At 43.7% G+C, this 19423-nt stretch overlaps 2 protein-coding genes across 6 annotated transcripts; one reads left to right on the plus strand and one right to left on the minus strand.

Moving 5' to 3' along the window:
- The first annotated feature begins 148 nt into the window (after positions 1-148).
- Positions 149-7417, plus strand: LOC118390392 (muscarinic acetylcholine receptor M3-like). The gene is made up of 2 exons (XM_035780898.1): positions 149-357; positions 5184-7417. Exon 2 carries the CDS (start codon positions 5292-5294, stop codon positions 6810-6812), a length of 1521 nt encoding a protein of 506 aa, XP_035636791.1. The 5' UTR covers positions 149-357; positions 5184-5291; the 3' UTR covers positions 6813-7417.
- LOC118390393 (zinc finger protein ubi-d4-like) lies at positions 7394-19225 on the minus strand. 5 transcript variants are annotated; one of them, XM_035780900.2, is made up of 12 exons: positions 19178-19225; positions 17391-17551; positions 16571-16678; positions 16252-16430; positions 16050-16142; positions 15830-15914; positions 15526-15567; positions 13667-13804; positions 12980-13111; positions 12644-12756; positions 12440-12521; positions 7394-11993 (listed from the first exon to the last, which is right to left on the minus strand). In XM_035780900.2, the coding sequence occupies exons 1-12, from the start codon at positions 19207-19209 to the stop codon at positions 11911-11913; spliced, it is 1248 nt and encodes a 415-aa protein (XP_035636793.1). In that variant the 5' UTR covers positions 19210-19225; the 3' UTR covers positions 7394-11910. The 5 variants fall into 5 exon arrangements, 4 of the variants coding, with proteins under 4 accessions (XP_035636793.1, XP_035636792.1, XP_035636796.1 ...); XM_035780899.2 differs by lacking the exon at positions 19178-19225 and adding an exon at positions 17666-17751; XM_035780903.2 differs by lacking the exon at positions 15526-15567.
- Positions 19226-19423: the final 198 nt, after the last annotated feature.

A 19423-nucleotide genomic window follows, 5' to 3' on the forward strand; every position in this document is an offset into this window, starting at 1 on the left:
CCCTGGTTTCATTTGTTTCTCTCCTCCTATTGCGTTTTTCTCTTCGAAGAACACACCATGTCGCACCTTATGACCAAGCCATATGAGGAGCAATAATTAATGTGCATAATAAATTAAACTACATGCACGAACAGCGGACACTGTAGTAAGTCTGAACAAAAGAGACACCAGAGCGGCGAAGTTTCTCTCATTGGATGGACCATGATGAGTAACTAATTTTCTTACTGTAACTTTACGACTTCAGCTACATGAATGGACCATCGCATTGACTTTTCATTGCCACGAGAATGTACCGTTAAGGATGGGGAAACCTGTTGTTTTATTGTGGGCATATGGACAGCATCCAAGACTTAGTTGGTAAGTGTTGAAGCATGTACTATAAACAGTTGTTTCAAGCAGTGTCGTAAATGTTATTACTTATTGTGGCAACAATCGTGACCATAAATAGTTTCTTGACAAGGTGTGTTGTTGCATGAAGGGTATATTATTAGAGCAGTTGAGCAGCAGCCCACGAAGTATTTGACGTCAGGCGACATCTTTTGGACTTATTTTTTTTTGGTCATTTTTTTGTTGCGAACCCGCCTTGATTTCACCTTCCACAGGAGTTGATTTTTTGGTGCGGACCGGACCAAATCTTAACCAATCATAGACGTTAACAGACATCAGGGTCCGGACCAGCCGAAATTTGGCCCAAACATAGGCCGAACCGGACCAAATCTGAACCAATCATAGGCATCTTTGTTTCACAAGTTTGGACATCACAGTACAGCAGAATATAGGACAGTAGAGTACAGTACATTACAGTACACAGTGCAGTAAAGAAAAGTAGAGTAGTGTACTGTATTGTACTCAACTTTACTATACCCTACGGAACTAAACTGTACCTCTACTGAATCAAACTATACTGTACTTTACTGTAGTCTAATGTACTCTACTCTAATTAATGACATTTTACTGTACCATACTCTACTCTACTGACTGTACTCTACTGAATTAAACTCGACTGTACTCTACTGAATTAAACTATACTGTGCTGTGGTGTACTCTACTGCATTAAACTATACTGTACTCTACTGAATTAAACTATACTGTTCTGTTCATTACTATAATTAAACGGTACTGTACCATACTGTAGTGTACTCTACTGACTACTCCACTGAATTAAACTCTACTGTACTGTAATGTACTGTACTCTACTGAATAACACTCTAGTGTATTGTACCACACCTTACCATATTGTACTGTACTCTTCTGTTATCCCGAGTGTCTTACAGTTACTGCATTTCACTGTAGGTAGATAAACAACATATCACAGTCATAGCAAGAAAAAATATCTGTAACAGTTACTCAGAATGTTATTGTAGTTGTGGTCTATTGGTTTATTCTGTATGTTGGACTACTTAAAAAAATCATCACTGCCAGTGTTAAAGCTTTTGAAAAAGCTAACATAAGTCCATGTGATAGATGGGAGCAATAACACAGATTTAGTTGTAAACTAAAATCTAAATGGTATTGGTTGCGTACACATATTTTGCAGATGTTATCGCAGGTGCAGTGAAATGCTTGTTTCGAGCTCCAACAGTGCAGTAATACCTAACAACACACACACAAAAATACACACAAATCCCCCAAATAAAAAGAAAGGAATTAAGAGCAAATAATGTAAGAAATTACACACGAAAACAAATACTGCAGTATGCTCGGAACAGGGCGACAATGTCTGTTGGCGCCATCTTGTAATCTTCAGTTGGCTCCTCTTTCCTATTAAGAGATGTGACAAATGATTATTGTGATATAATGCTTTCTCAGTTGAGAAGGTATAGCAGTTGAAATTTCACCATATAATCAATGGCTGAACTATACAGTACCGGTCAAAAGTTGACACACCTACTCATTCCAGGGTTTTTCTTCATCAGTACTATTTTCTACATGATAGAATAATACTGTAGACATCAAAAGTAAATAACACATATGGAATCATGTAGTAACCAAAAAAGTGTAAAACAAATCTAAATATGTTTTATATTTGAGATTCTTCAAAGGAGCCACCTTTTGCCTTAATGACAACTTTGCACACACTTTCCATTCTCTCAAACAGCTTCATGAGGTAGTCGCCTGGAATGCATTCCAATTAACAGGTGTGCCTTGTTAAAAGTTAATGTGTGCAATTCCTTTCCTTAATACGTTTGAGCCAATCAGGTGTATTGTGACAAGGTAGGGATGGTATACAGAAGAGAGCCCTATTTGGTAAAAGACCAAGTCCATATTATTGCAAGAACAGCTCAAATAAGCAAAGGGAAATGGGTCCATCATTACTTTAAGACATGAAGGTCAGTCAATAAGGAACATTTCAAAAACGTTGAAAGTTTTTTCAAAATGCAGTCGCAAGAACCATCAAGCGCTATGATGAAACTGGCTCTCATGAGGACCGCCACAGGAAAGGAAGACCCAGAGTTACCTCTGCTGCAGAGGATAAGGTAATTAGAGTACCAGCCTCAGAAACTGCAGCCCAAATAAATGCTTCACAGAGTTCAAGTAACAAACATCTCAAAGGTTCAGAGGAGACTGCGTGAACCAGGCCTTCATGGTCGAATTGCTGCAAAGAAACAACTACAAAAGGACACCAATAAGAAGAAGAGTCTTGCCGTGGGCAAGAACCTCAAGCAATGGACATTAGAACAGTGGAAATCTATCCTTTGGTCTGATGAGTCCAAATGTGCGATTTTGTGAGACGCAGTGTAGGTGAACGGATGATCTCTGCATGTGGTTCCCACCGTGATGCATGGAGGAGGAGGTGGGATGGTTTGGGGGTGCTTTGCTGGTGACACTGACTGTGATTTATTTAGAATTCAATACACACTTAACCAGCATGGCTACCACAGCATTCTGGTTTGCACTTAGTGGGACTATCATTTGTTTTTCAACAGGACAATGACCCAACACACCTCCAGGCTGTGTAAGGGCTATTTGACCAAGAACGAGAGTGATGCAGTGCTGCATCAGACAACCTGGCCTCCACAATCACCCGACCTAAACCAAATCGAGATGGTTTGGGATGATTTGGACCACAGAGTGAAGGAAAAGCAGCCAACAAGTGCTCAGCATATGTGGGAACTCCTTCAAGACTGTTGGAAAAGCATTCCAGGTGAAGCTAGTTGAGAGAATGCCATGAGTGTACAAAGCTATCATCAAGGCAAAGGGTGGCTTCTTTGAAGAATCTCAAATATATAATATATTTTGATAGGTTTAACACTTTTTTTTGGTTACTACACGATTCCATGTGTGTTATTTCATAGTTTTGATGTCTTCACTATTATTCTACAATGCAGTAAATAGTAAAATAATGAGAAACCCTTGAATGAGTAGGTGTGTCCAAACTTTCGACTGGTACTGTATGTTCAACGCCTGGAAAATACCTATTTTCGACATCCGTATAAGATGTATTTTTCACATCCGGAAAAGACGTCTTCTAACTTTCATTCAGCACCTGAAATATACATGACGTTGTCTGGAAAAGACGTCTAAAGTCTTTTCAACATCATTTTGCTTACTGGGAGATTTCACACTATCGATTTTACTACGAGAGTTGCAGTAGCTCTACCTACAATCAACGCAACTCAAAGTAGTCAAAACTATGACAACTACCTGCACTATTTACAAAAATGATGTAAACTGATTTTCAATTTCAACACATTCCTCTCCCTATTAATCTACAATGAAAAAAAATATAAACACAACATGTAAAGTGTTGGTCCCATGTTTCATGACGTGAAATAAAACATGCCAGAAATGTTCTATATCAACAAAAAGCTTATTACTCTCAAATATTGTGCACAAATTTATTTACATCCCTGTTAGTGAGTATTTATCCTTTGCCAAGATAACCCATCCACCTGACAGGTGTGGCATATCAAGAACCAGCATGGTTATTCCACAGGTGCACCTTGTGCTGGGGACAATAAAAGGTCACTCTAAAATGTGCAGTTTTGTCACACAACACAATGACCACAGACGTCTCAAGTTGGGGGAGCATGCAATTGGCATGCTGACTGCAGGAATGACCTCCAGAGCTGGTACTAGAGAATTGAAGGTTAATTTCTCTACCACAAGCCACCTCGAATGTGGTTTTCGAGAATTTGGCAGTATGCCTAACCGGCCTCACAACCGCAGACCACATGTGGGCAAGTGGTTTGCGGATGTCAACGCTGTGACCAGTGCCCCATGGTGGCAGTAGGGTTATGGTATGGACAGGCATAAGCTACGGACAATGAACACAATTGTATTTTATCGATTGCCTATTTTGAATGCACAGAGATACCGTAACGAGATCCTGAGGCCCATTGTCGTGTCATTCATCCGCCGTCATCACCTCATGTTTCAGCATGCTAATGCACGGCCCCATGTCACAAGGATCTGTACACAATTCCTGGAAGCTGAAAATGTCCCAGTTCTTCCATGGCCTGCAGACTCACCAGGCATATCACCCATTGATCATGTTTGGGACACTCTGGATTGAAGTGTACGACAGTGCATTCCAGTTCCCACCAATTTCGAGCAAGCCATTGAAGAGGAGTGGGACCACATTCCACAGGCCACAATCAACAGCCTGGTCAACTCTATTCAAATGAGATGTGTCACACTGCATGAGGGAAATGATCAGATACTGACTGGTTTTCTCTACCTTTTTGTTTTTAAAGGTATCTGTGACCAACAGATGCATATCTGTATTCCCAGTCATGTGAAATCCATAGATTAGGGCCTAATTTATTTATTTAAATTGACTGATTTCCTAATATGAACTGTAACTCAGTAAAATCTTTCAAATTGTCGCATTTATATTTTTGTTCAGTATATCCTCTTGTTTGCATTCAGCAGTAAACTCATTAAGCACTAAAAGTTATGAAAAATGTATCATAGTTACAGCATGTCACCTAGTCTGTGAGTCAACAGAAAGGCAGGATATCAAACATGGTGGGTAAACTGAACATGGTGGGTAAACTTAATGAGTTTCTCAGAACTGCCTTTACTGGAGATATGACAATGTCATTTACCGGGATGACGTTTTTCTAATTATATCAATGCACCAGTTAAACAAATTCTCTAAATTATTGACAAAATATGTGTATAAAGGTCATGGTTGTCAGCAATGTGCTCCATCTCATGACTGTTCTCTTGTTCTGCAGTTGGCCCTGAGACGGTAACTCCATGCCAGATGTCAACATCAGCGATTCCCTGTTTTGAAGAAGAATGACTTTTGCTCCACAGCTTAACTCTGCGTCGCTCTGTGGAAGATGAACCACTCCTGTCTCTCCCAGACCAGTGACACCACCAATGTGACAGCAGATCCACTGGGGGGCCATGAGATATGGGAGGTGGTGGTGATTGTACTCATCACAGGGCCTCTCTCCCTGGTCACTATCATAGGTAACCTGCTGGTGGTGATCTCCTTCCGGGTCAACAGGCAGCTGCGCACCTTCAGCAATTACTTTCTGCTGAGCTTGGCGGTGGCGGACCTGATCCTGGGAGCAGTCTCTATGAACCTCTACGCTGTTTACATTATCATGGGACGCTGGACCCTGGGCAGCCTGGCCTGTGACGTCTGGCTGGCTGTGGATTATGTAGCCAGCAACGCCTCAGTCATGAACTTGCTGGTCATCAGCTTCGACCGCTTCTACTCCATCACCAGACCTCTCACCTACCGTGCAAAGCGCACCACACGCCGGGCAGCCGCAGCCATCGGCCTGGCCTGGGCCGTGTCCTTCATCCTGTGGGGGCCAGCCATCCTGTTCTGGCCCCATGTAGTGGGCAGGGAAGCACAGGACGCGGGTGAATGCTCTATCCCGTTCCTGACCGAGCCTGCTCTCACATTCGGCACGGCCATCGCTGCCTTCTACCTTCCTGTCACCATCATGGGAATCCTGTACTGGAAGATCTACTGGGAGATCGAGAAGCGAGCCCAGGGTCTGGAGGGGCTAATGGGGTCTGGGAGCAGTGGAGGGGCCTCCCAGGTGTCTGGGCGAAGGGATGTCTACTCCAGCAGCACCAAGAGCAGTGTGAGCAGCTCCAGAGAGGTGCCTGTGGGCAGGGAGCAGAGCAGTGAGGTGTCCCAGGACTGTTTCCCTGTGAGAGAGGAGCCTAAACAGAGCAGTGAGAGGAGAATAGCAACACTGTCATTGTCTCCCACCAAGGGGGCCTACAGGGAGGGCTGCAGAGACAGCACCTGTAACATAGATGAGGAAGAGCCTACTGTCTCCCTTTCCTCCTCAGAGGAAGAACCAGAGCAGACGCAGCAGGGGGCGAGCGCTAAGACAAGCCCTAAAGCCATGATCCCACTCAGAGATGCCCAGGGCAGAAACACCGTAGGGGCAATCAAACCCCTGACATCCAGGGCAGAGGACAGTACAGCAGGTCCACAGGGCAGGCAGCCCCCCCTAAGGGGCTCCACATCAGACTCCAGACGCCACAAGCAGCCCAAAGCCAAGAGGAGGAGGAACACAATTGTCAGAGAGAAGAAGGCAGCCAGGACCCTGTGTGCCATCCTGCTGGCTTTCATCCTGACCTGGACGCCGTACAACATCATGGTGCTGGTGTCAGTCTCCTACTGCGTGCCCGAGAAGCTGTGGCAGCTTGGCTACTGGCTCTGCTACATCAACAGCACCGTCAACCCAGTCTGCTACGCCCTCTGCAACGAGCACTTCAGAGTCACCTTTAAGACGCTGCTGCTCTGCAGGCCGGGACAGAGGAACTGGGGAATGGCTTATAACGCCAACCATGCCTCCTTCAGGACACACAAGACCAGCAGTACTGTCTGAACTTCTTCAAAGCTAGACACTACCCTCTAGCTTAAGAAGAGTCAGACCTGCCCTAGTAAAAGACAATCCATGCAAGGGGATGATTTTTTTGAAGGCAGAGGAATTGCTTTTTGACTGTTCGGTAAAAAGGAAAAAGAAACAGACATGCTAAGTATGATGGGCATTGACATGCATAACAGTCAATAGCAGAAAACCTACGCAGGGTATTGCCTCAAAGTAGTCTTTCTTAAGAACATTCCATTGCATAGATCTATGATAATCATACAGTCTGTTTTTGCCCATGACTGTCTTCAAACCTTCCTTCCTCACCCTCCCCTTCAGTTGCTCTCCATGGAGCTGTTGGTCTGCCCGTTTTGACTTCGGGCCAGAGCCATGAAATGGCTTCTGTTTATGACATGTTTATTGAAACAGGGTTATGAATTGGTCCATATGCCTTAATGTTAAATCACCACCAGGAACTTGCAATAGAAAAAGGTAAAAATATAACAGACACTAAGATTCCATCACTGATACTATAGTGCTTCAGTGATCCTGAATGCACACTGCTGCAATATAGAAAAGAGGACACGGCACCAAATACAGCCAGTGACAAATATTTTATTTTCCGCGGGGGGGGGGGGGAAGACAAAACCTTCTACCATAAAGGCAATATTCATTCACAACTCAAATAAAGTCCCAAAACTGTTCTACATCAACTGGCAAAACAAAAACCGTTATGTTCCTGGAAACCGCCTCTAAAACAAACACCCCAAAAAGTGTCATGAGAAATACTTGTTTAACGCTTTAGTATTTGTTAGTTGGCTATTGATATAACATGATAGTACAGCTAAATTATATTACACAACTTCCCTTTACACTTTGATCAATTCAAATCGGAGCATACCATTAGCACACATTATCATGCACTTGCTTGACTGTTTTGCCTTTCTTACCATGTCTGTCAATGTATCCTGTGTTTTTTTACTGTCACTAGTTAAGGTAAAAACATCTTCGCTAATTGTAATTAGTGTAATTTGTGTGCCAGACCTGTGGAGAACATTGTGCCCAGCTTTGGGGGAGAAGAGCATTGAGAAAATACAAGGGAAAAAAACAGGTGTTCCCTTTCCATGAGACAAACAACTCAGACATGCAATTGATTCAGAAATGTGCCTTTAAGGTTCACCTTAGAATCACTTTGTGCCCATCTTACAAATGATATAAATGTAGACCTCATATATGACAATGTCAATACATTTTTCCTCTAAGGAAAATGCTACAGTATAGCAAATGCAGGTGCACACACCAGTCTGCAGTTTGTGTTAACACACCACTGTCTGACGAGATCCTCCGATGGCTCCCCAATCATTCCAATAACATTATCCCCCTGACAGTCCCAGTAGCACTTGTATTGCTCATTACTGCCCTCCTGTGGCTATAACTGAAGGGGAGTGTAGATCATGACAGTCACGTGAGGCCCCAGTGGAGCAGGGTGGGATGAGACTTCTGAGCCGTTATGGGAAGGGAAACAAAGTCCTGTGCTCGGTAGCCATTTCCCAACACATAACAAGGGGTCGGGTTCAGGACTAGTGCAGCTCTCTAGGACCTGTGATGCCTACCAATGGAATATTTAACTATTGTTGGTAAAATGCTGGCTGTAGGTATACAGTCGTGGCCAAAAGTTTTGAAAATGACACAAATATTCATTTTCACAATGTCTGCTGCCTCAGTTTGTATGATGGCAATTTGCATATACTCCAGAATGTTATGAAGAGTGATCAGATGAATTGCAAAGTCCCTCTTTGCTATGAAAATGAACTGAATCCCCCCCAAAACATTTCCATTGCATTTCAGCCCTGCCACAAAAGGACCAGCTGACATCATGTCAGTGATTCACTCATTTACACAGGTGTGAGTGTTGACGAGGACAAGGCTGGAGATCACTCTGTCATGCTGATTGAGTTTGAATAACAGACTGGAAGCTTCAAAAGGAGGGTGGTGCTTGGAATCATTGTTCTTCCTCTGTCAACCATGGTTACCTGCAAGGAAACACGTGCCATCATTGCTTTGCAGAAAAAGGGCTTCACAGCCAAGGATATTGCTGCCAGTAATATTGCACATAAATCAACCATTTATCGGATCATCAAGAACTTCGAGAGCGGTTCAATTGTTGTGAAGAAGGCTTCAGGGCGCCCAAGAAAGTCCAGCAAGCGCCAGGACCATCTCCTAAAGTTGATTCAGCTGCGGGATCGTGGAACCACCAGTACAGAGCTTGCTCAGGAATGGCAGCAGGCAGGTGTGAGTGCATCTGCACGCACAGTGAGGCAAAGACTTTTAGAGGATGGCCTGGTGTCAAGGGCAGCAAAGAAGCCACTTCTCTCCAGGAAAAACATCAGGGACAGACTGATATTCTGCAAAAGGTACAGAGATTGGACTGCTGTGGACTGGGGTAAAGTCATTTTCTCTGATGAATCCCCTTTCCGATTGTTTGTGGCATCCGGAAAAAAAAGCTCGTCTGGATGTGGCCCAGAAGTTAAATGACAGCATGCAGGGCGGATTGCAGAGGTCTTGGGGAAAAAAAAGGGTCAACACTGCAAATATTGGCGCTTGCATCAACTTCATGTAATTGTCAATAAAAGCCTTTGACACATATGAAATGCTTGTAATTATACTTCAGTATTCTATAGTAACATCTAACTAAAATATCTAGACACTGAAGCAGCAAACTTTTGGAAATTAATATTTTTGTCATTCTCAAAACTTTTGGCCATGACTGTAGAATAAACTCAAATTCACTTAAACCAACCAGCAACCACTTGACTCACTTTCCTTCAATGCCTCACTTTCCTTCAATGCCGTAAACACTCAATATCAATTCCTTAAAAAGAGTTACGCCAAGGTCCTGTTCCTCTCTCTGAGGTATAGAGATGGATGGGTACTAAGTAATGGTAAGGCCCTCTCTATGCTTTCCCAACTCTGTGTTGCCTCCACATCAGGAGATGGAAGATTATTAATTAATAATGAAGATGGGCACTACACAAAGACTACAGAACCAACCTATTATTGCAGCTTTTAAATCATTTCACACCTTTAATATGCTATACAAATATATAAATATACAAAACCTTAAACATTTTTCTGATTATGAACAAGCATTGGCATGCTAATTGATTTCAACTATTTCTCTCCTCACCACGCAAAACAGATATTTTGCAGAATAAAAGTAGGATTCGGAGCAGTCGTGTGCATGTGCAGTGCCTTCGGATTCTTCAGACAATTTAACTTTTTCCACATTTTGTTACGTTACAGCCTTATTCTAAAATGTATCCCCCCCCAACCAATCGACAACCAAATACCCCATAATGACAAAGTGAAAACAGTTTTAGAATTGTTTGCAAATGTATTTAAAATAAAAAACTTAAATATCATATTTACTTAAGTATTCAGACCCTTTACTTAGTACTTTGTTGGCAGCGATTACAGCCTCAAGCTTCTTGGGTATGACGCTACAAGCTTGGCACACCTGTATTTGGGGAGTTTCTCCTATTCTTCTCTGCAGATCCTCTCAAGCCCTGTCAGGTTGGAGCGGGGAGCTTCGCTACACAGCTATTTACAGGTCTTTCCAGATATATCAGATCGGGTTAAAGTCCAGGCTCTGGCTGAGCCATTAAAGGACATTCAGACTTGTCCCGTTGCAAGGTGAACCTTCGCCCCAATCTGAGGTCCTGAGTGCTCTGGAACAGTTTTTCATCAAGGATCTTTGCTCCGTTCATCTTTCCCTCGATCCCAACTAATCTCAGAGTCCCTGCCGCTGAAAAACTTCCCCACAGCATGATGCTCCTACCACCATGCTTCACCGTTGGGATGGTATTGGCCAGGTGATGAGCGTTGCCTGGTTTCTTCCAGACGTGATGCTTGGCATTCAGGCCAAAGAGTTCAATCGTGGTTTCATCAGACCAGAAAATCTTGTTTCTCATGGTCCGAGTCCTTTTAAGGGCCTTTTGGCAAACTCCAAGCAGGCAGTCATGTGCTTTTTTACTGAGGAGTGGCTTCCGTCTGGCCACCCTACCATAAAGGCCTTGTTGATGGAATGCTGCAGAGATGGTTGTCCTTCTGGAAGGTTCTCCCATCACCACAGAGACACTCTGTCAGAGTGACCATCGGGTTGCTGGTCACCTCCCTGACCAAGACCCTTCTCCCATAATTTCTCAGTATTGCTGAGCGGCCAGGTCTAAGAAGAGTCTCGGTGGTTCCAAATTTCTTCCATTTAAGAATGATGAAGGCCACTGTGTTCTTGGGGACCTTCAATGCTGCAGACATTTTTTGGTACCCTTCCCCAGATCTGTGCCTCGACACAATCCTGTCTTGAAGCTCTATGGACAATTCTTTCGACCTCATGGCTTGGTTTTTGCTCTGATATGCACTATCAACTGTGGGACCTTATATCGACAGGTCTGTGCATTTCCAAATCATGTCCAATCAATCGAATTTACCACAGGTGGACTCCAATCAAGTTGTAGAAACAGCTCAAGGATGATAAATGGAAACAGGACGCACCTGAGCTCAATTTCAAGTCTCATAGCAAAGGGTCTGAATACTAATGTAAATAATTTATTTCAGTTGTTTTTTTACAAAATTTGCAAAAATGACAATGCAAAAGGTGTTTTAGACATTATGGGGTATTGTGTATAGATTGATGAGGAAAATGTATTTTTTAAATCAATTTTAGAATAAGGCTGTAACGTAACAAAATGTGGAAAAAGTGAAGGGGTCTGAATACTTTCCGAATGCACTGTGTGTGTGAGATTGTGTGTACTTTGGCTGGTAAAAGCTGCGTTTGTGGTTAAAGCCACTTTTAAAGAAACATACTTGATGTATTGTCAAGTTCAGGATATTACACATTGAGTTTGATATATTGACAAATAGTTGAAAACAAAAGCCTACATGGGTCACTTGAGCTTGGAACTGTGCAACAGTCATAGAACAACCAAACCTAAGCGTGTTTCAGCGGGGGGGTACGTTTCCCTTTTCACAAGTCATCTGTCCCACCCCCTCCGCTCGACTGACCACAGAGAAAGAACCTCACTGTGGAGGGAGGGTTGTATGTGAGGATGGGGGTCCATCACGACGGAGGGACATTACGGGTCTGATATATTGACGCCTTGTCTTTCAATAGGTCCAGACACAGATGGCAGCTCCAGCTCCCTGTTAGAGGACACAAGGAAACAGAGGTGAATGACACAGACTTTTAGTCCTATAAATATCCTCTTTCTTCCATGGACCCACCTCATGTCATTAGCCCAGTTGAAGTCAGTGGGTCTCAAGGTAGAGGCTATTCTGTGATCTAACACTTTGCATTGATGAAGCATTTCCACGCTAGCTTAGTGCTGAACGAGGTGATTCATCAGTAAAACACCTGGCCATGCTATCGTTGTCTGGCTACGCTGCCTGAGAGCTCAACTTGGACACTCGGCTCTGCCAAATTTACTGAGATAAATCTGTCTCCCTACGGAGAGGAAACCCACAACACTCGCTACCAAAAATGCTGTTGACTCAGAGTAGACAGGCAAATGGGGCAGTGGCTGTGTAAAAAAAAAAAAAGCCCATTTAAACCAACATTGTGGGACATATTGTTCACATCCTGCTCTTACCTTCTGGAGGTTCAGCCATAGGGGGGCTGAGACAGTACATATGATAGCCTCTATCACAGTCATCACAGAAGAGAAGCTGGTCCTGGACAAAAGACCACAGGCTCATTATACAACGCCGTTTTTCAGTGCACCACTTCATTCTAAATATACAGTGCACTTCATTTATCCCACAGTAATAAGCATGACGCCTGCAGGTCAACTCACGTCGTTCTCTGAGGTGCCACAGATGTTGCAGCACTTGCACTCGATGCACTGCCAGCGGTAGGTCTTCACTGCAGCCATCATCACGGGGGTGAACTGCAGGCAGGACGGGTGGCCTGGGTTGGACACAGAGAATGGGTCTCACAGGACAAACCCTGTCTGCCACTGTCATTACTGCTGGTCTTTGTAACTATGTCATCATGAGTCTGACTCTGAACACACTCAACACGGACCTTAAAGTAAAAAGTCTACCACTCACACACGCCCATACAAAATGGTCTCAAAATCGCCGAGGTTATCCCGGTCTCTCAGTGTAAAGGCCAGGGGTGAAGCGGTTACCTGAACGTCCACAGTCTGAGCAGGACTGCAGCGCCTCTGACTGGCCCGTTTTCTGGTTGAGGGCAGAGTCTCCCAGGCAGAAGTCACAGTAGTTATTGGGTATCGCCAAACCATCTGGACCTTTCTTGGGTGCTGTGAGGGAGAGAGACAGAATAAAACAACGTATAAGAACGTATTCAAAGGTTATTGATTAACAAGGATCCAGTGTCATTGGCCGTGTCCGAATACCTATACTTGCGTTCTATATAGAAGGCATTTTCAGTATGCAGAAAAAATCCCATTTTATAACATTTTATGTGAAATTCTGAAAATATTGTATAGGATGTCATTCATACTAATTTTGGATTTTCATCTAGTAAAATTTGCTGCACACTTGAGGAAGAGGACCGTCTTTCCAGACTCGCGTGTGTTTGACTACAGCTGATAATGAGATAACGGGACGCTCTGTACCCAAATTAATGAATGGCGGGAATCAAGACAATTGCGTATTAGATGATGTATTCTCAGGATTGGAAAGCCTAGGATGTGGATATTTGTTGCTTACTGCATTGTTGTACTAAACAGTACGTTCTAAATAGTATGGAGCACAATTATACACAGTATTTATTTTTAGTAAGTAGTAGGCAAGACAGATTTCGGACACGGCCAACCAATGACCCCACTGGTCACCAATGACTGGTCACTTACTCTTAGGCTCCTCAGGCTGGGGCGGAGTGGGGGTGTGGACCTCAGGCTCCTCCTTGTCCTCTCCCTCCTCCTCAGCCAGGTGCGAGTGGGTGTAGTGGTAGCTCAGGCCCGGACGATTCTTGTAACGCTTCCCACAGACTGCCAGAGAAACCCCCCAAACACAACACGTGTGAAAACAAAAACATACGTAAACTATTAAGTAGCCTTCATACGAGGTCAGAGTACAACATTGTTTCCTAATCGCTCAGATCTGACCTTGCCGTGGCATTTGCTGATGCTGAAAAATCATATCCATGCACTCCTGTCCTCTGAATGGCCTGCAGTTTTGCCTATCCTCCCACTTAGTCAAACAGTTTCAGCACGTCCATAACTCTGCTACCCTCCAGTCTGCACGGGCTCATCTTGGAAGAGTGATATTACGTTTCAATTTGCACTCAATAGCTGGAGGCGAGAGACCATCTGTGGCCCTGAATGACAATTGTGTAATTCAATTTCAACTGGAGCGGGGAAGGCGAGATCCGGTCGTGGGAATGAATCTTTTCAGCAGACAAAACCATAGGAGAGATCTCAATCTAGCTTCTAGAATTTAGCCTGATGGAGTCTGTTTTAATGAATGGACCAAACAGTTTAGATTAGTACTAATAACTTGAATGAAGATTACTCTTCCTGTGCCAGACTAGAACTCTGGTGCTTTGGGAATGGCATGAGGAGTCTAGACTAGACTAATACCCAGGGTTATAAATAGATGGATTTGTGGTGGGATTGTCTGAGTCGTGGAAACAAAGATGTCAGTGTTTTGCCCCAGCCTCAGGTCTAACATAAGATGTACCAGCAGACCAAACACTTCCTCCCTCCCACGCTCTCTTAATCCCTCCACTCACTCAATCACACTCTCATTTCTTCAGCTGATTTCGAGAGGGGCAAGATTATTGACTAGGTCAGCTCCCGGTCCCTTTCCCAACCTGCCAGTCAAAGGCCATGATGCAGAGCCCAGGTTAGTATACTTCTGGATGGACAAGGCTCTTAACACCCCCCCCCCATAGGCACTCTCACACCAGGACCCACACAGCCCCAAACTGGTGGTTCAAAACAAACGCAGAGGCACTATTTCACTCTAAAGAAACGGGTGAGGAGGACGAGACAGGACAGAACGTAGATGAGTTAAGAAAATATAAATGGAGTTAAGAAATGCAAATGAGTGTGCAGCCCTCTATTTTTTTTAAAGAAATGCAAATGAGACATACTAAATTAAGAGACACAAAGCCAGATTATGACAAGCATATAGCCAACAGTTGATTGGCTGTAGTGTGTGTAATAATAAGTGTGCCATACAGAGCCAAGACAGTCCTGAAGACAAACTACTGCTGGAGGAGCCTAAATGTCATTTAGGATAAAATAACACATTCACACTGCTACTTAAACTGTGGTGGAAACCAAGCACAGAAAAGGCATCTCCACACATTTACAATCCACTCTCAAGAATATCAAGTTAACTTTGACTTCAAGTCAATTGAATTGTACCTTAAATGAGAGCCATTTAGTGGATGAGGGGAGGCAGTGACATTTATCCTAGTCTATGGGTTCAACTAATCTCAGTGTTCTACATTTATCCTAGTCTATGGGTTCAACTAATCTCAGTGTTCTACATTTATCCTAGTCTATGGGTTCAACTAATCTCAGTGTTCTACATTTATCCTAGTCTATGGGTTCAACTAATCTCAGTGTTCTACAATTATCCTAGTCTATGGGTTCAACTAATCTCAGTGTTCTACATTGAGCCAACACACAGAGAGAGAGAAAAACAAACAGGCATTAAGCAGACTGGAGGCAGAGGAAAAAGGAATGCGAGAGAAATATACCTCTTTCGGAAGGTTTTGAAATATGCTTTTGTTTGAAAGTGTCTGAAAGAGAGAAGAGAGAGCATAGACAGAAAGACTCAGAAGAACGGTCACAGACAGAGAGAATCAGAAAGGCATCAACAATGCGCCCGAGTGTCTGACTTTCAGCTGCAAGAGATGACCATTTCAGGAGCTAAAAACAACCGACTTTGACTGCTTCCCAGCAACAGAGTTCCTAGAGAGTACCCCACCTCTGCAAAAGCCCATCTGTACTCCACTCCCACTGTTTCCCTCCCAGGTTCTGCTGCACCCCCCTGGGACTCACTGTCACAGGAGTAGGGCTTGTCCTTGTCCTCCAGCGCAGCCGCCGCAGCGTCCAGCTTCTTCTTGGCACTGCTTACTCCACGACCCTGCGGACAAACACGCTGTCATAACACACCATCCCCAATATCATAGTTACAGTCATGTTGCCATACTGGACACCATTTCAGATGACATGCCCTTAACATCACTAACAATTATTGGTTTGGAATAGCTTCTCTCACCTTTCCCTTTCCTTTCCCTCTTCTTTTTGGGGTGTCTTCCTCATAGTCCTCATCCTCCAAGTCATCCAGGAAGTCATCTGGCTCCAGGACTCTCTGTGTTGACAGAGGAAAGCATGTAGCTTTAGTAGCTAGTGTCACTGGAGGAGTAGTAAACAAGCTAGGTATCACACACAATCCAGCCAACCACAGCAGGCTACGGTACCTTTCTGACGCGTGCTACAGGGGTGACCGCCCCACCAGTGTAGTCTGTCAGACTGGACTCCTCCTCAGGCCCTCGGAGCTCCGGAGGAACCCGTTTGTCCAGGGGTTCTCCCTTCAGCAGGGCCTCCAGACTGCTGCCATCAGAGGACAGGGAATCCTTCTTTAACCCCAAGTCCAGCTCTACAGACAGGGAGAACCACAAACAACCTTTACAAATGAGTGAAGAACGAACAGGAAAATGATGAACAGAGGGGCACACAAATGTGTCAACACAGCTTTAGTATTATTAAGCAGAGCAGTATGCCATGATAAGGATGTACCTGACTTTAGAGGAGGGAAGATGAGTCGGGGATCCTCTGGGGGGTGGGATCGTCGTTTCTTCCTCCACCTGCGGGATGGGTAGGTGTACAACTGTCCCGGGGCCACGCCTGGGAGATGACAGATAGTTGCATGTTAGTGAGCACCCTGTCCCCACAGTGACAGCACATACATAGTGTCTTCAGAAAGTATTCAGAAACCTTGATTTCCCCCCCACATTTTGTTACGTTACAGCCGTGTTCTAAAATGTATTCAATTTAAAAAATCGTTGTCAATCTACAGACAATACACCTGGGATATAACTCACCGTTTATATCCCAGGACAAGTTAGCTAGCAACAGCAAGCTAGCTAGCTAAATTGCCATAAATGTTTAATGCTTTTTGACCTGTCCTCAAATTAATTTTATTGGTTCAGAGTTGGTTTTGATATTTGAACCTGTGTGTCATGATCCCGTTTGGTGTGGGGGACAAAATTAATTTGCGCACGATGGCGCGGACGGTTTTGGGGACGGTATTAGTCTACAAAAGTTGTTTACGAAGCATGTGAAAATAATACATTTGAAGTGTACTTACAACTAAATACGTTCTAGACCCATCAAAAAGGCATTAACTGTGACATATCTAAAGGACTTGGTTTAACGTTTCAGCATACATAGCTCAACCCAAAGAGGGCTTGAACTACAGTGCTCTCTTGTGCTCATCTCCAGATCATGAGAAGGTGGTGAATGATATAGCCTACTACTCGAATCTGTGAACTCAGTAGTTCTGAAAGAAAACTCCTACACGACTTCAGTTAGTGTGTATGCACACAGTATTTCTAACCTGGTCCCCTGTGTCTCTTCTCCATCCAAATGTAACAGTTGTTCTGCGCCACTCCAGTCTGAGAGTCCAGGAAGGGCATTCGGACACTCCTCTCGGCACATAGCCGGGCGTTGTAGTTATGGCACTGCTCCATGGCATCTCTGTAGTACTGCTCTCCGAGCCTGCACCCACACACAGAGAGCAGCAGCCAGGGACAAGTTAGCACTAGGAAACAGACTGCCTGTGTGTACTGTGATAAGTATACATTCATGCATCAGTTCAACAACTGACAGTACCTGGTGCGCTTCTCTGCCATAGAGGTAGGTGTGGTATGTGGTCCTACCACCTCTTTAAGCCAAATCATGCTGTCTGAATTCTAGGCGACCTCTCTACTACGCTGTAAAATAGGCTTCAAATAATTAAAACTTCAAAGCCTTTATCACAGCCTCAGCTAAAACGCTTTTTGTCTCTTTTATGCTGGCACCTCGGAGCAGCAGGCAAGCAAACTATGTAATTGTGTCCCTGGACTTAGTAGCTGGTGAGAATGTGTCAGCAGGTGCTCATTTGTTGGCTTGGCAACAGCGTCTACCTGGTAGAGGAAGCACAGCCTCTGCTGGTTCAGATTTTCAACACAAATCAGCATGAGTGAAACCCATTTTTTTACTAAATGCTCTGTGGGGTGCCCTGAAAGCTTCATAGTAGTATAATTTTACATATATTTTATGCAAAGTGATATGAAAGCTTTAGGGAAATATACATAATAACTCTTCTCGTGTTTTAAACTACATTTGTTTCATGGGAATTTTCTGAAATTGGTTTTATTGTCTTGATGAAAACCACATCTGATTCATATCATCAAACTCCTTCGGCAAAAGTTATTTTTAACACTGCCTCAAAGACATTACTTTTTTAGTGACTAATGTATTATGGTGACACATGAATTTCCCGTTGGAAAGCGCTACAAAACATGCATTCCACATAAAAGTATGCCAGGACAACATCTGCAGTGTCAGATGATAAATTCAGAACACATACGGTACAAGACCTGGACTAATTTCTAACTAGTAGGCCCAACCGTACATACTACAACAGCAGCCTCTATGCACTCTAAGAAGCTAAACGTAACAACCAAATTGCCAACGGGATATCCGCAACTCCCTATCCGTAATCCGACTAATTCCAAGGGGAGTTTGAAAACACCAACCGTGAAAGTAAACCGGGACAGTGACTTGCTAGCTATCTAGTTTACAATCGTTTTAGCTAGCAACATTAGATCGCTACCACAATGACTGCAATTCTTCATGTATATTTGCTAACTTGTACCCGATGTTTGGTTACATAATGAGATTTGGTTCCTTTCAATGTGTTCATTAACCACAACTATTGACAAAACGTTAGCTAGCTGACCTGCTGAGTGTTGACTCTGTGCTGATACAGATGGCTAGCTAGCTGGGGTTAAATTCATTACGGATAACGTTTGCCGTTTAAGAACAAAGCGGGGAGGGACCTAACTAGATGATTCCAATATAAACTCTCGTTTGCATTTTCCGTTTGAAGTAGACGGTTTCTGTTGCAACAGACAACGTTTTGCAAGATATTCGGTGTATTACACCACAGGCTAGCCACTTCCTATAGTCCGCAAAGCTCAACTACTCAGTTTGATAAGTGAGTTACTCGGTTCCTTTAACGAACATGTTCGGCAATTTACCATAACATATACTTGTTTCTGCTTTACCACCGACCTGTATTATATTTAAACGTAAAACACATTCGCGTACTTTAACTAGGTGGAAAAGAACAGTACTTACAGTTTGACAACATTCTCAACAACAGCCGCCATCTTGGTTTGCTTTGACGTGGATAGTTTGCGCCTGCGCGGGGGGAGGGGGTCCAATAGCCAGCTATGGGTTTTAGGCACTACGCAATTTCAGGCAACGTGATTAAATCATGTCTTGTGTAATGTAATTTAGACTTCAGTGTTACTATTATAACTGATTAATGTAATACTTCTAGTGATACACTAAAATGTCCAGCAGATGGAGTTGTAACCAAGT

The sequence above is a fragment of the Oncorhynchus keta genome, chromosome 11 (assembly GCF_023373465.1).
Source record: "Oncorhynchus keta strain PuntledgeMale-10-30-2019 chromosome 11, Oket_V2, whole genome shotgun sequence".
In the NCBI taxonomy this organism is placed as follows: Eukaryota; Metazoa; Chordata; class Actinopteri; order Salmoniformes; family Salmonidae; genus Oncorhynchus; species Oncorhynchus keta.

What these genes read in the sequence shown, in the direction of transcription:
- LOC118390392 (XM_035780898.1), top strand. Translation starts at nt 5,292, where the DNA reads ATGAACCACTCCTGTCTCTCCCAGACCAGTGACACCACCAATGTGACA.
- LOC118390393 (XM_035780899.2), bottom strand. Translation starts at nt 17,733, where the DNA reads ATGATTTGGCTTAAAGAGGTGGTAGGACCACATACCACACCTACCTCT. An exon ending in TTCAAAACCTTCCGAAAGAG is followed by an intron (nt 13,805 to 15,525) that starts GTATATTTCTCT and finishes TTTCTCTGGCAG; the next exon opens with TCTGTGGGAAGCGTTACAAG. An exon ending in TATGGCTGAACCTCCAGAAG is followed by an intron (nt 11,994 to 12,439) that starts GTAAGAGCAGGA and finishes GTCCTCTAACAG; the next exon opens with GGAGCTGGAGCTGCCATCTG.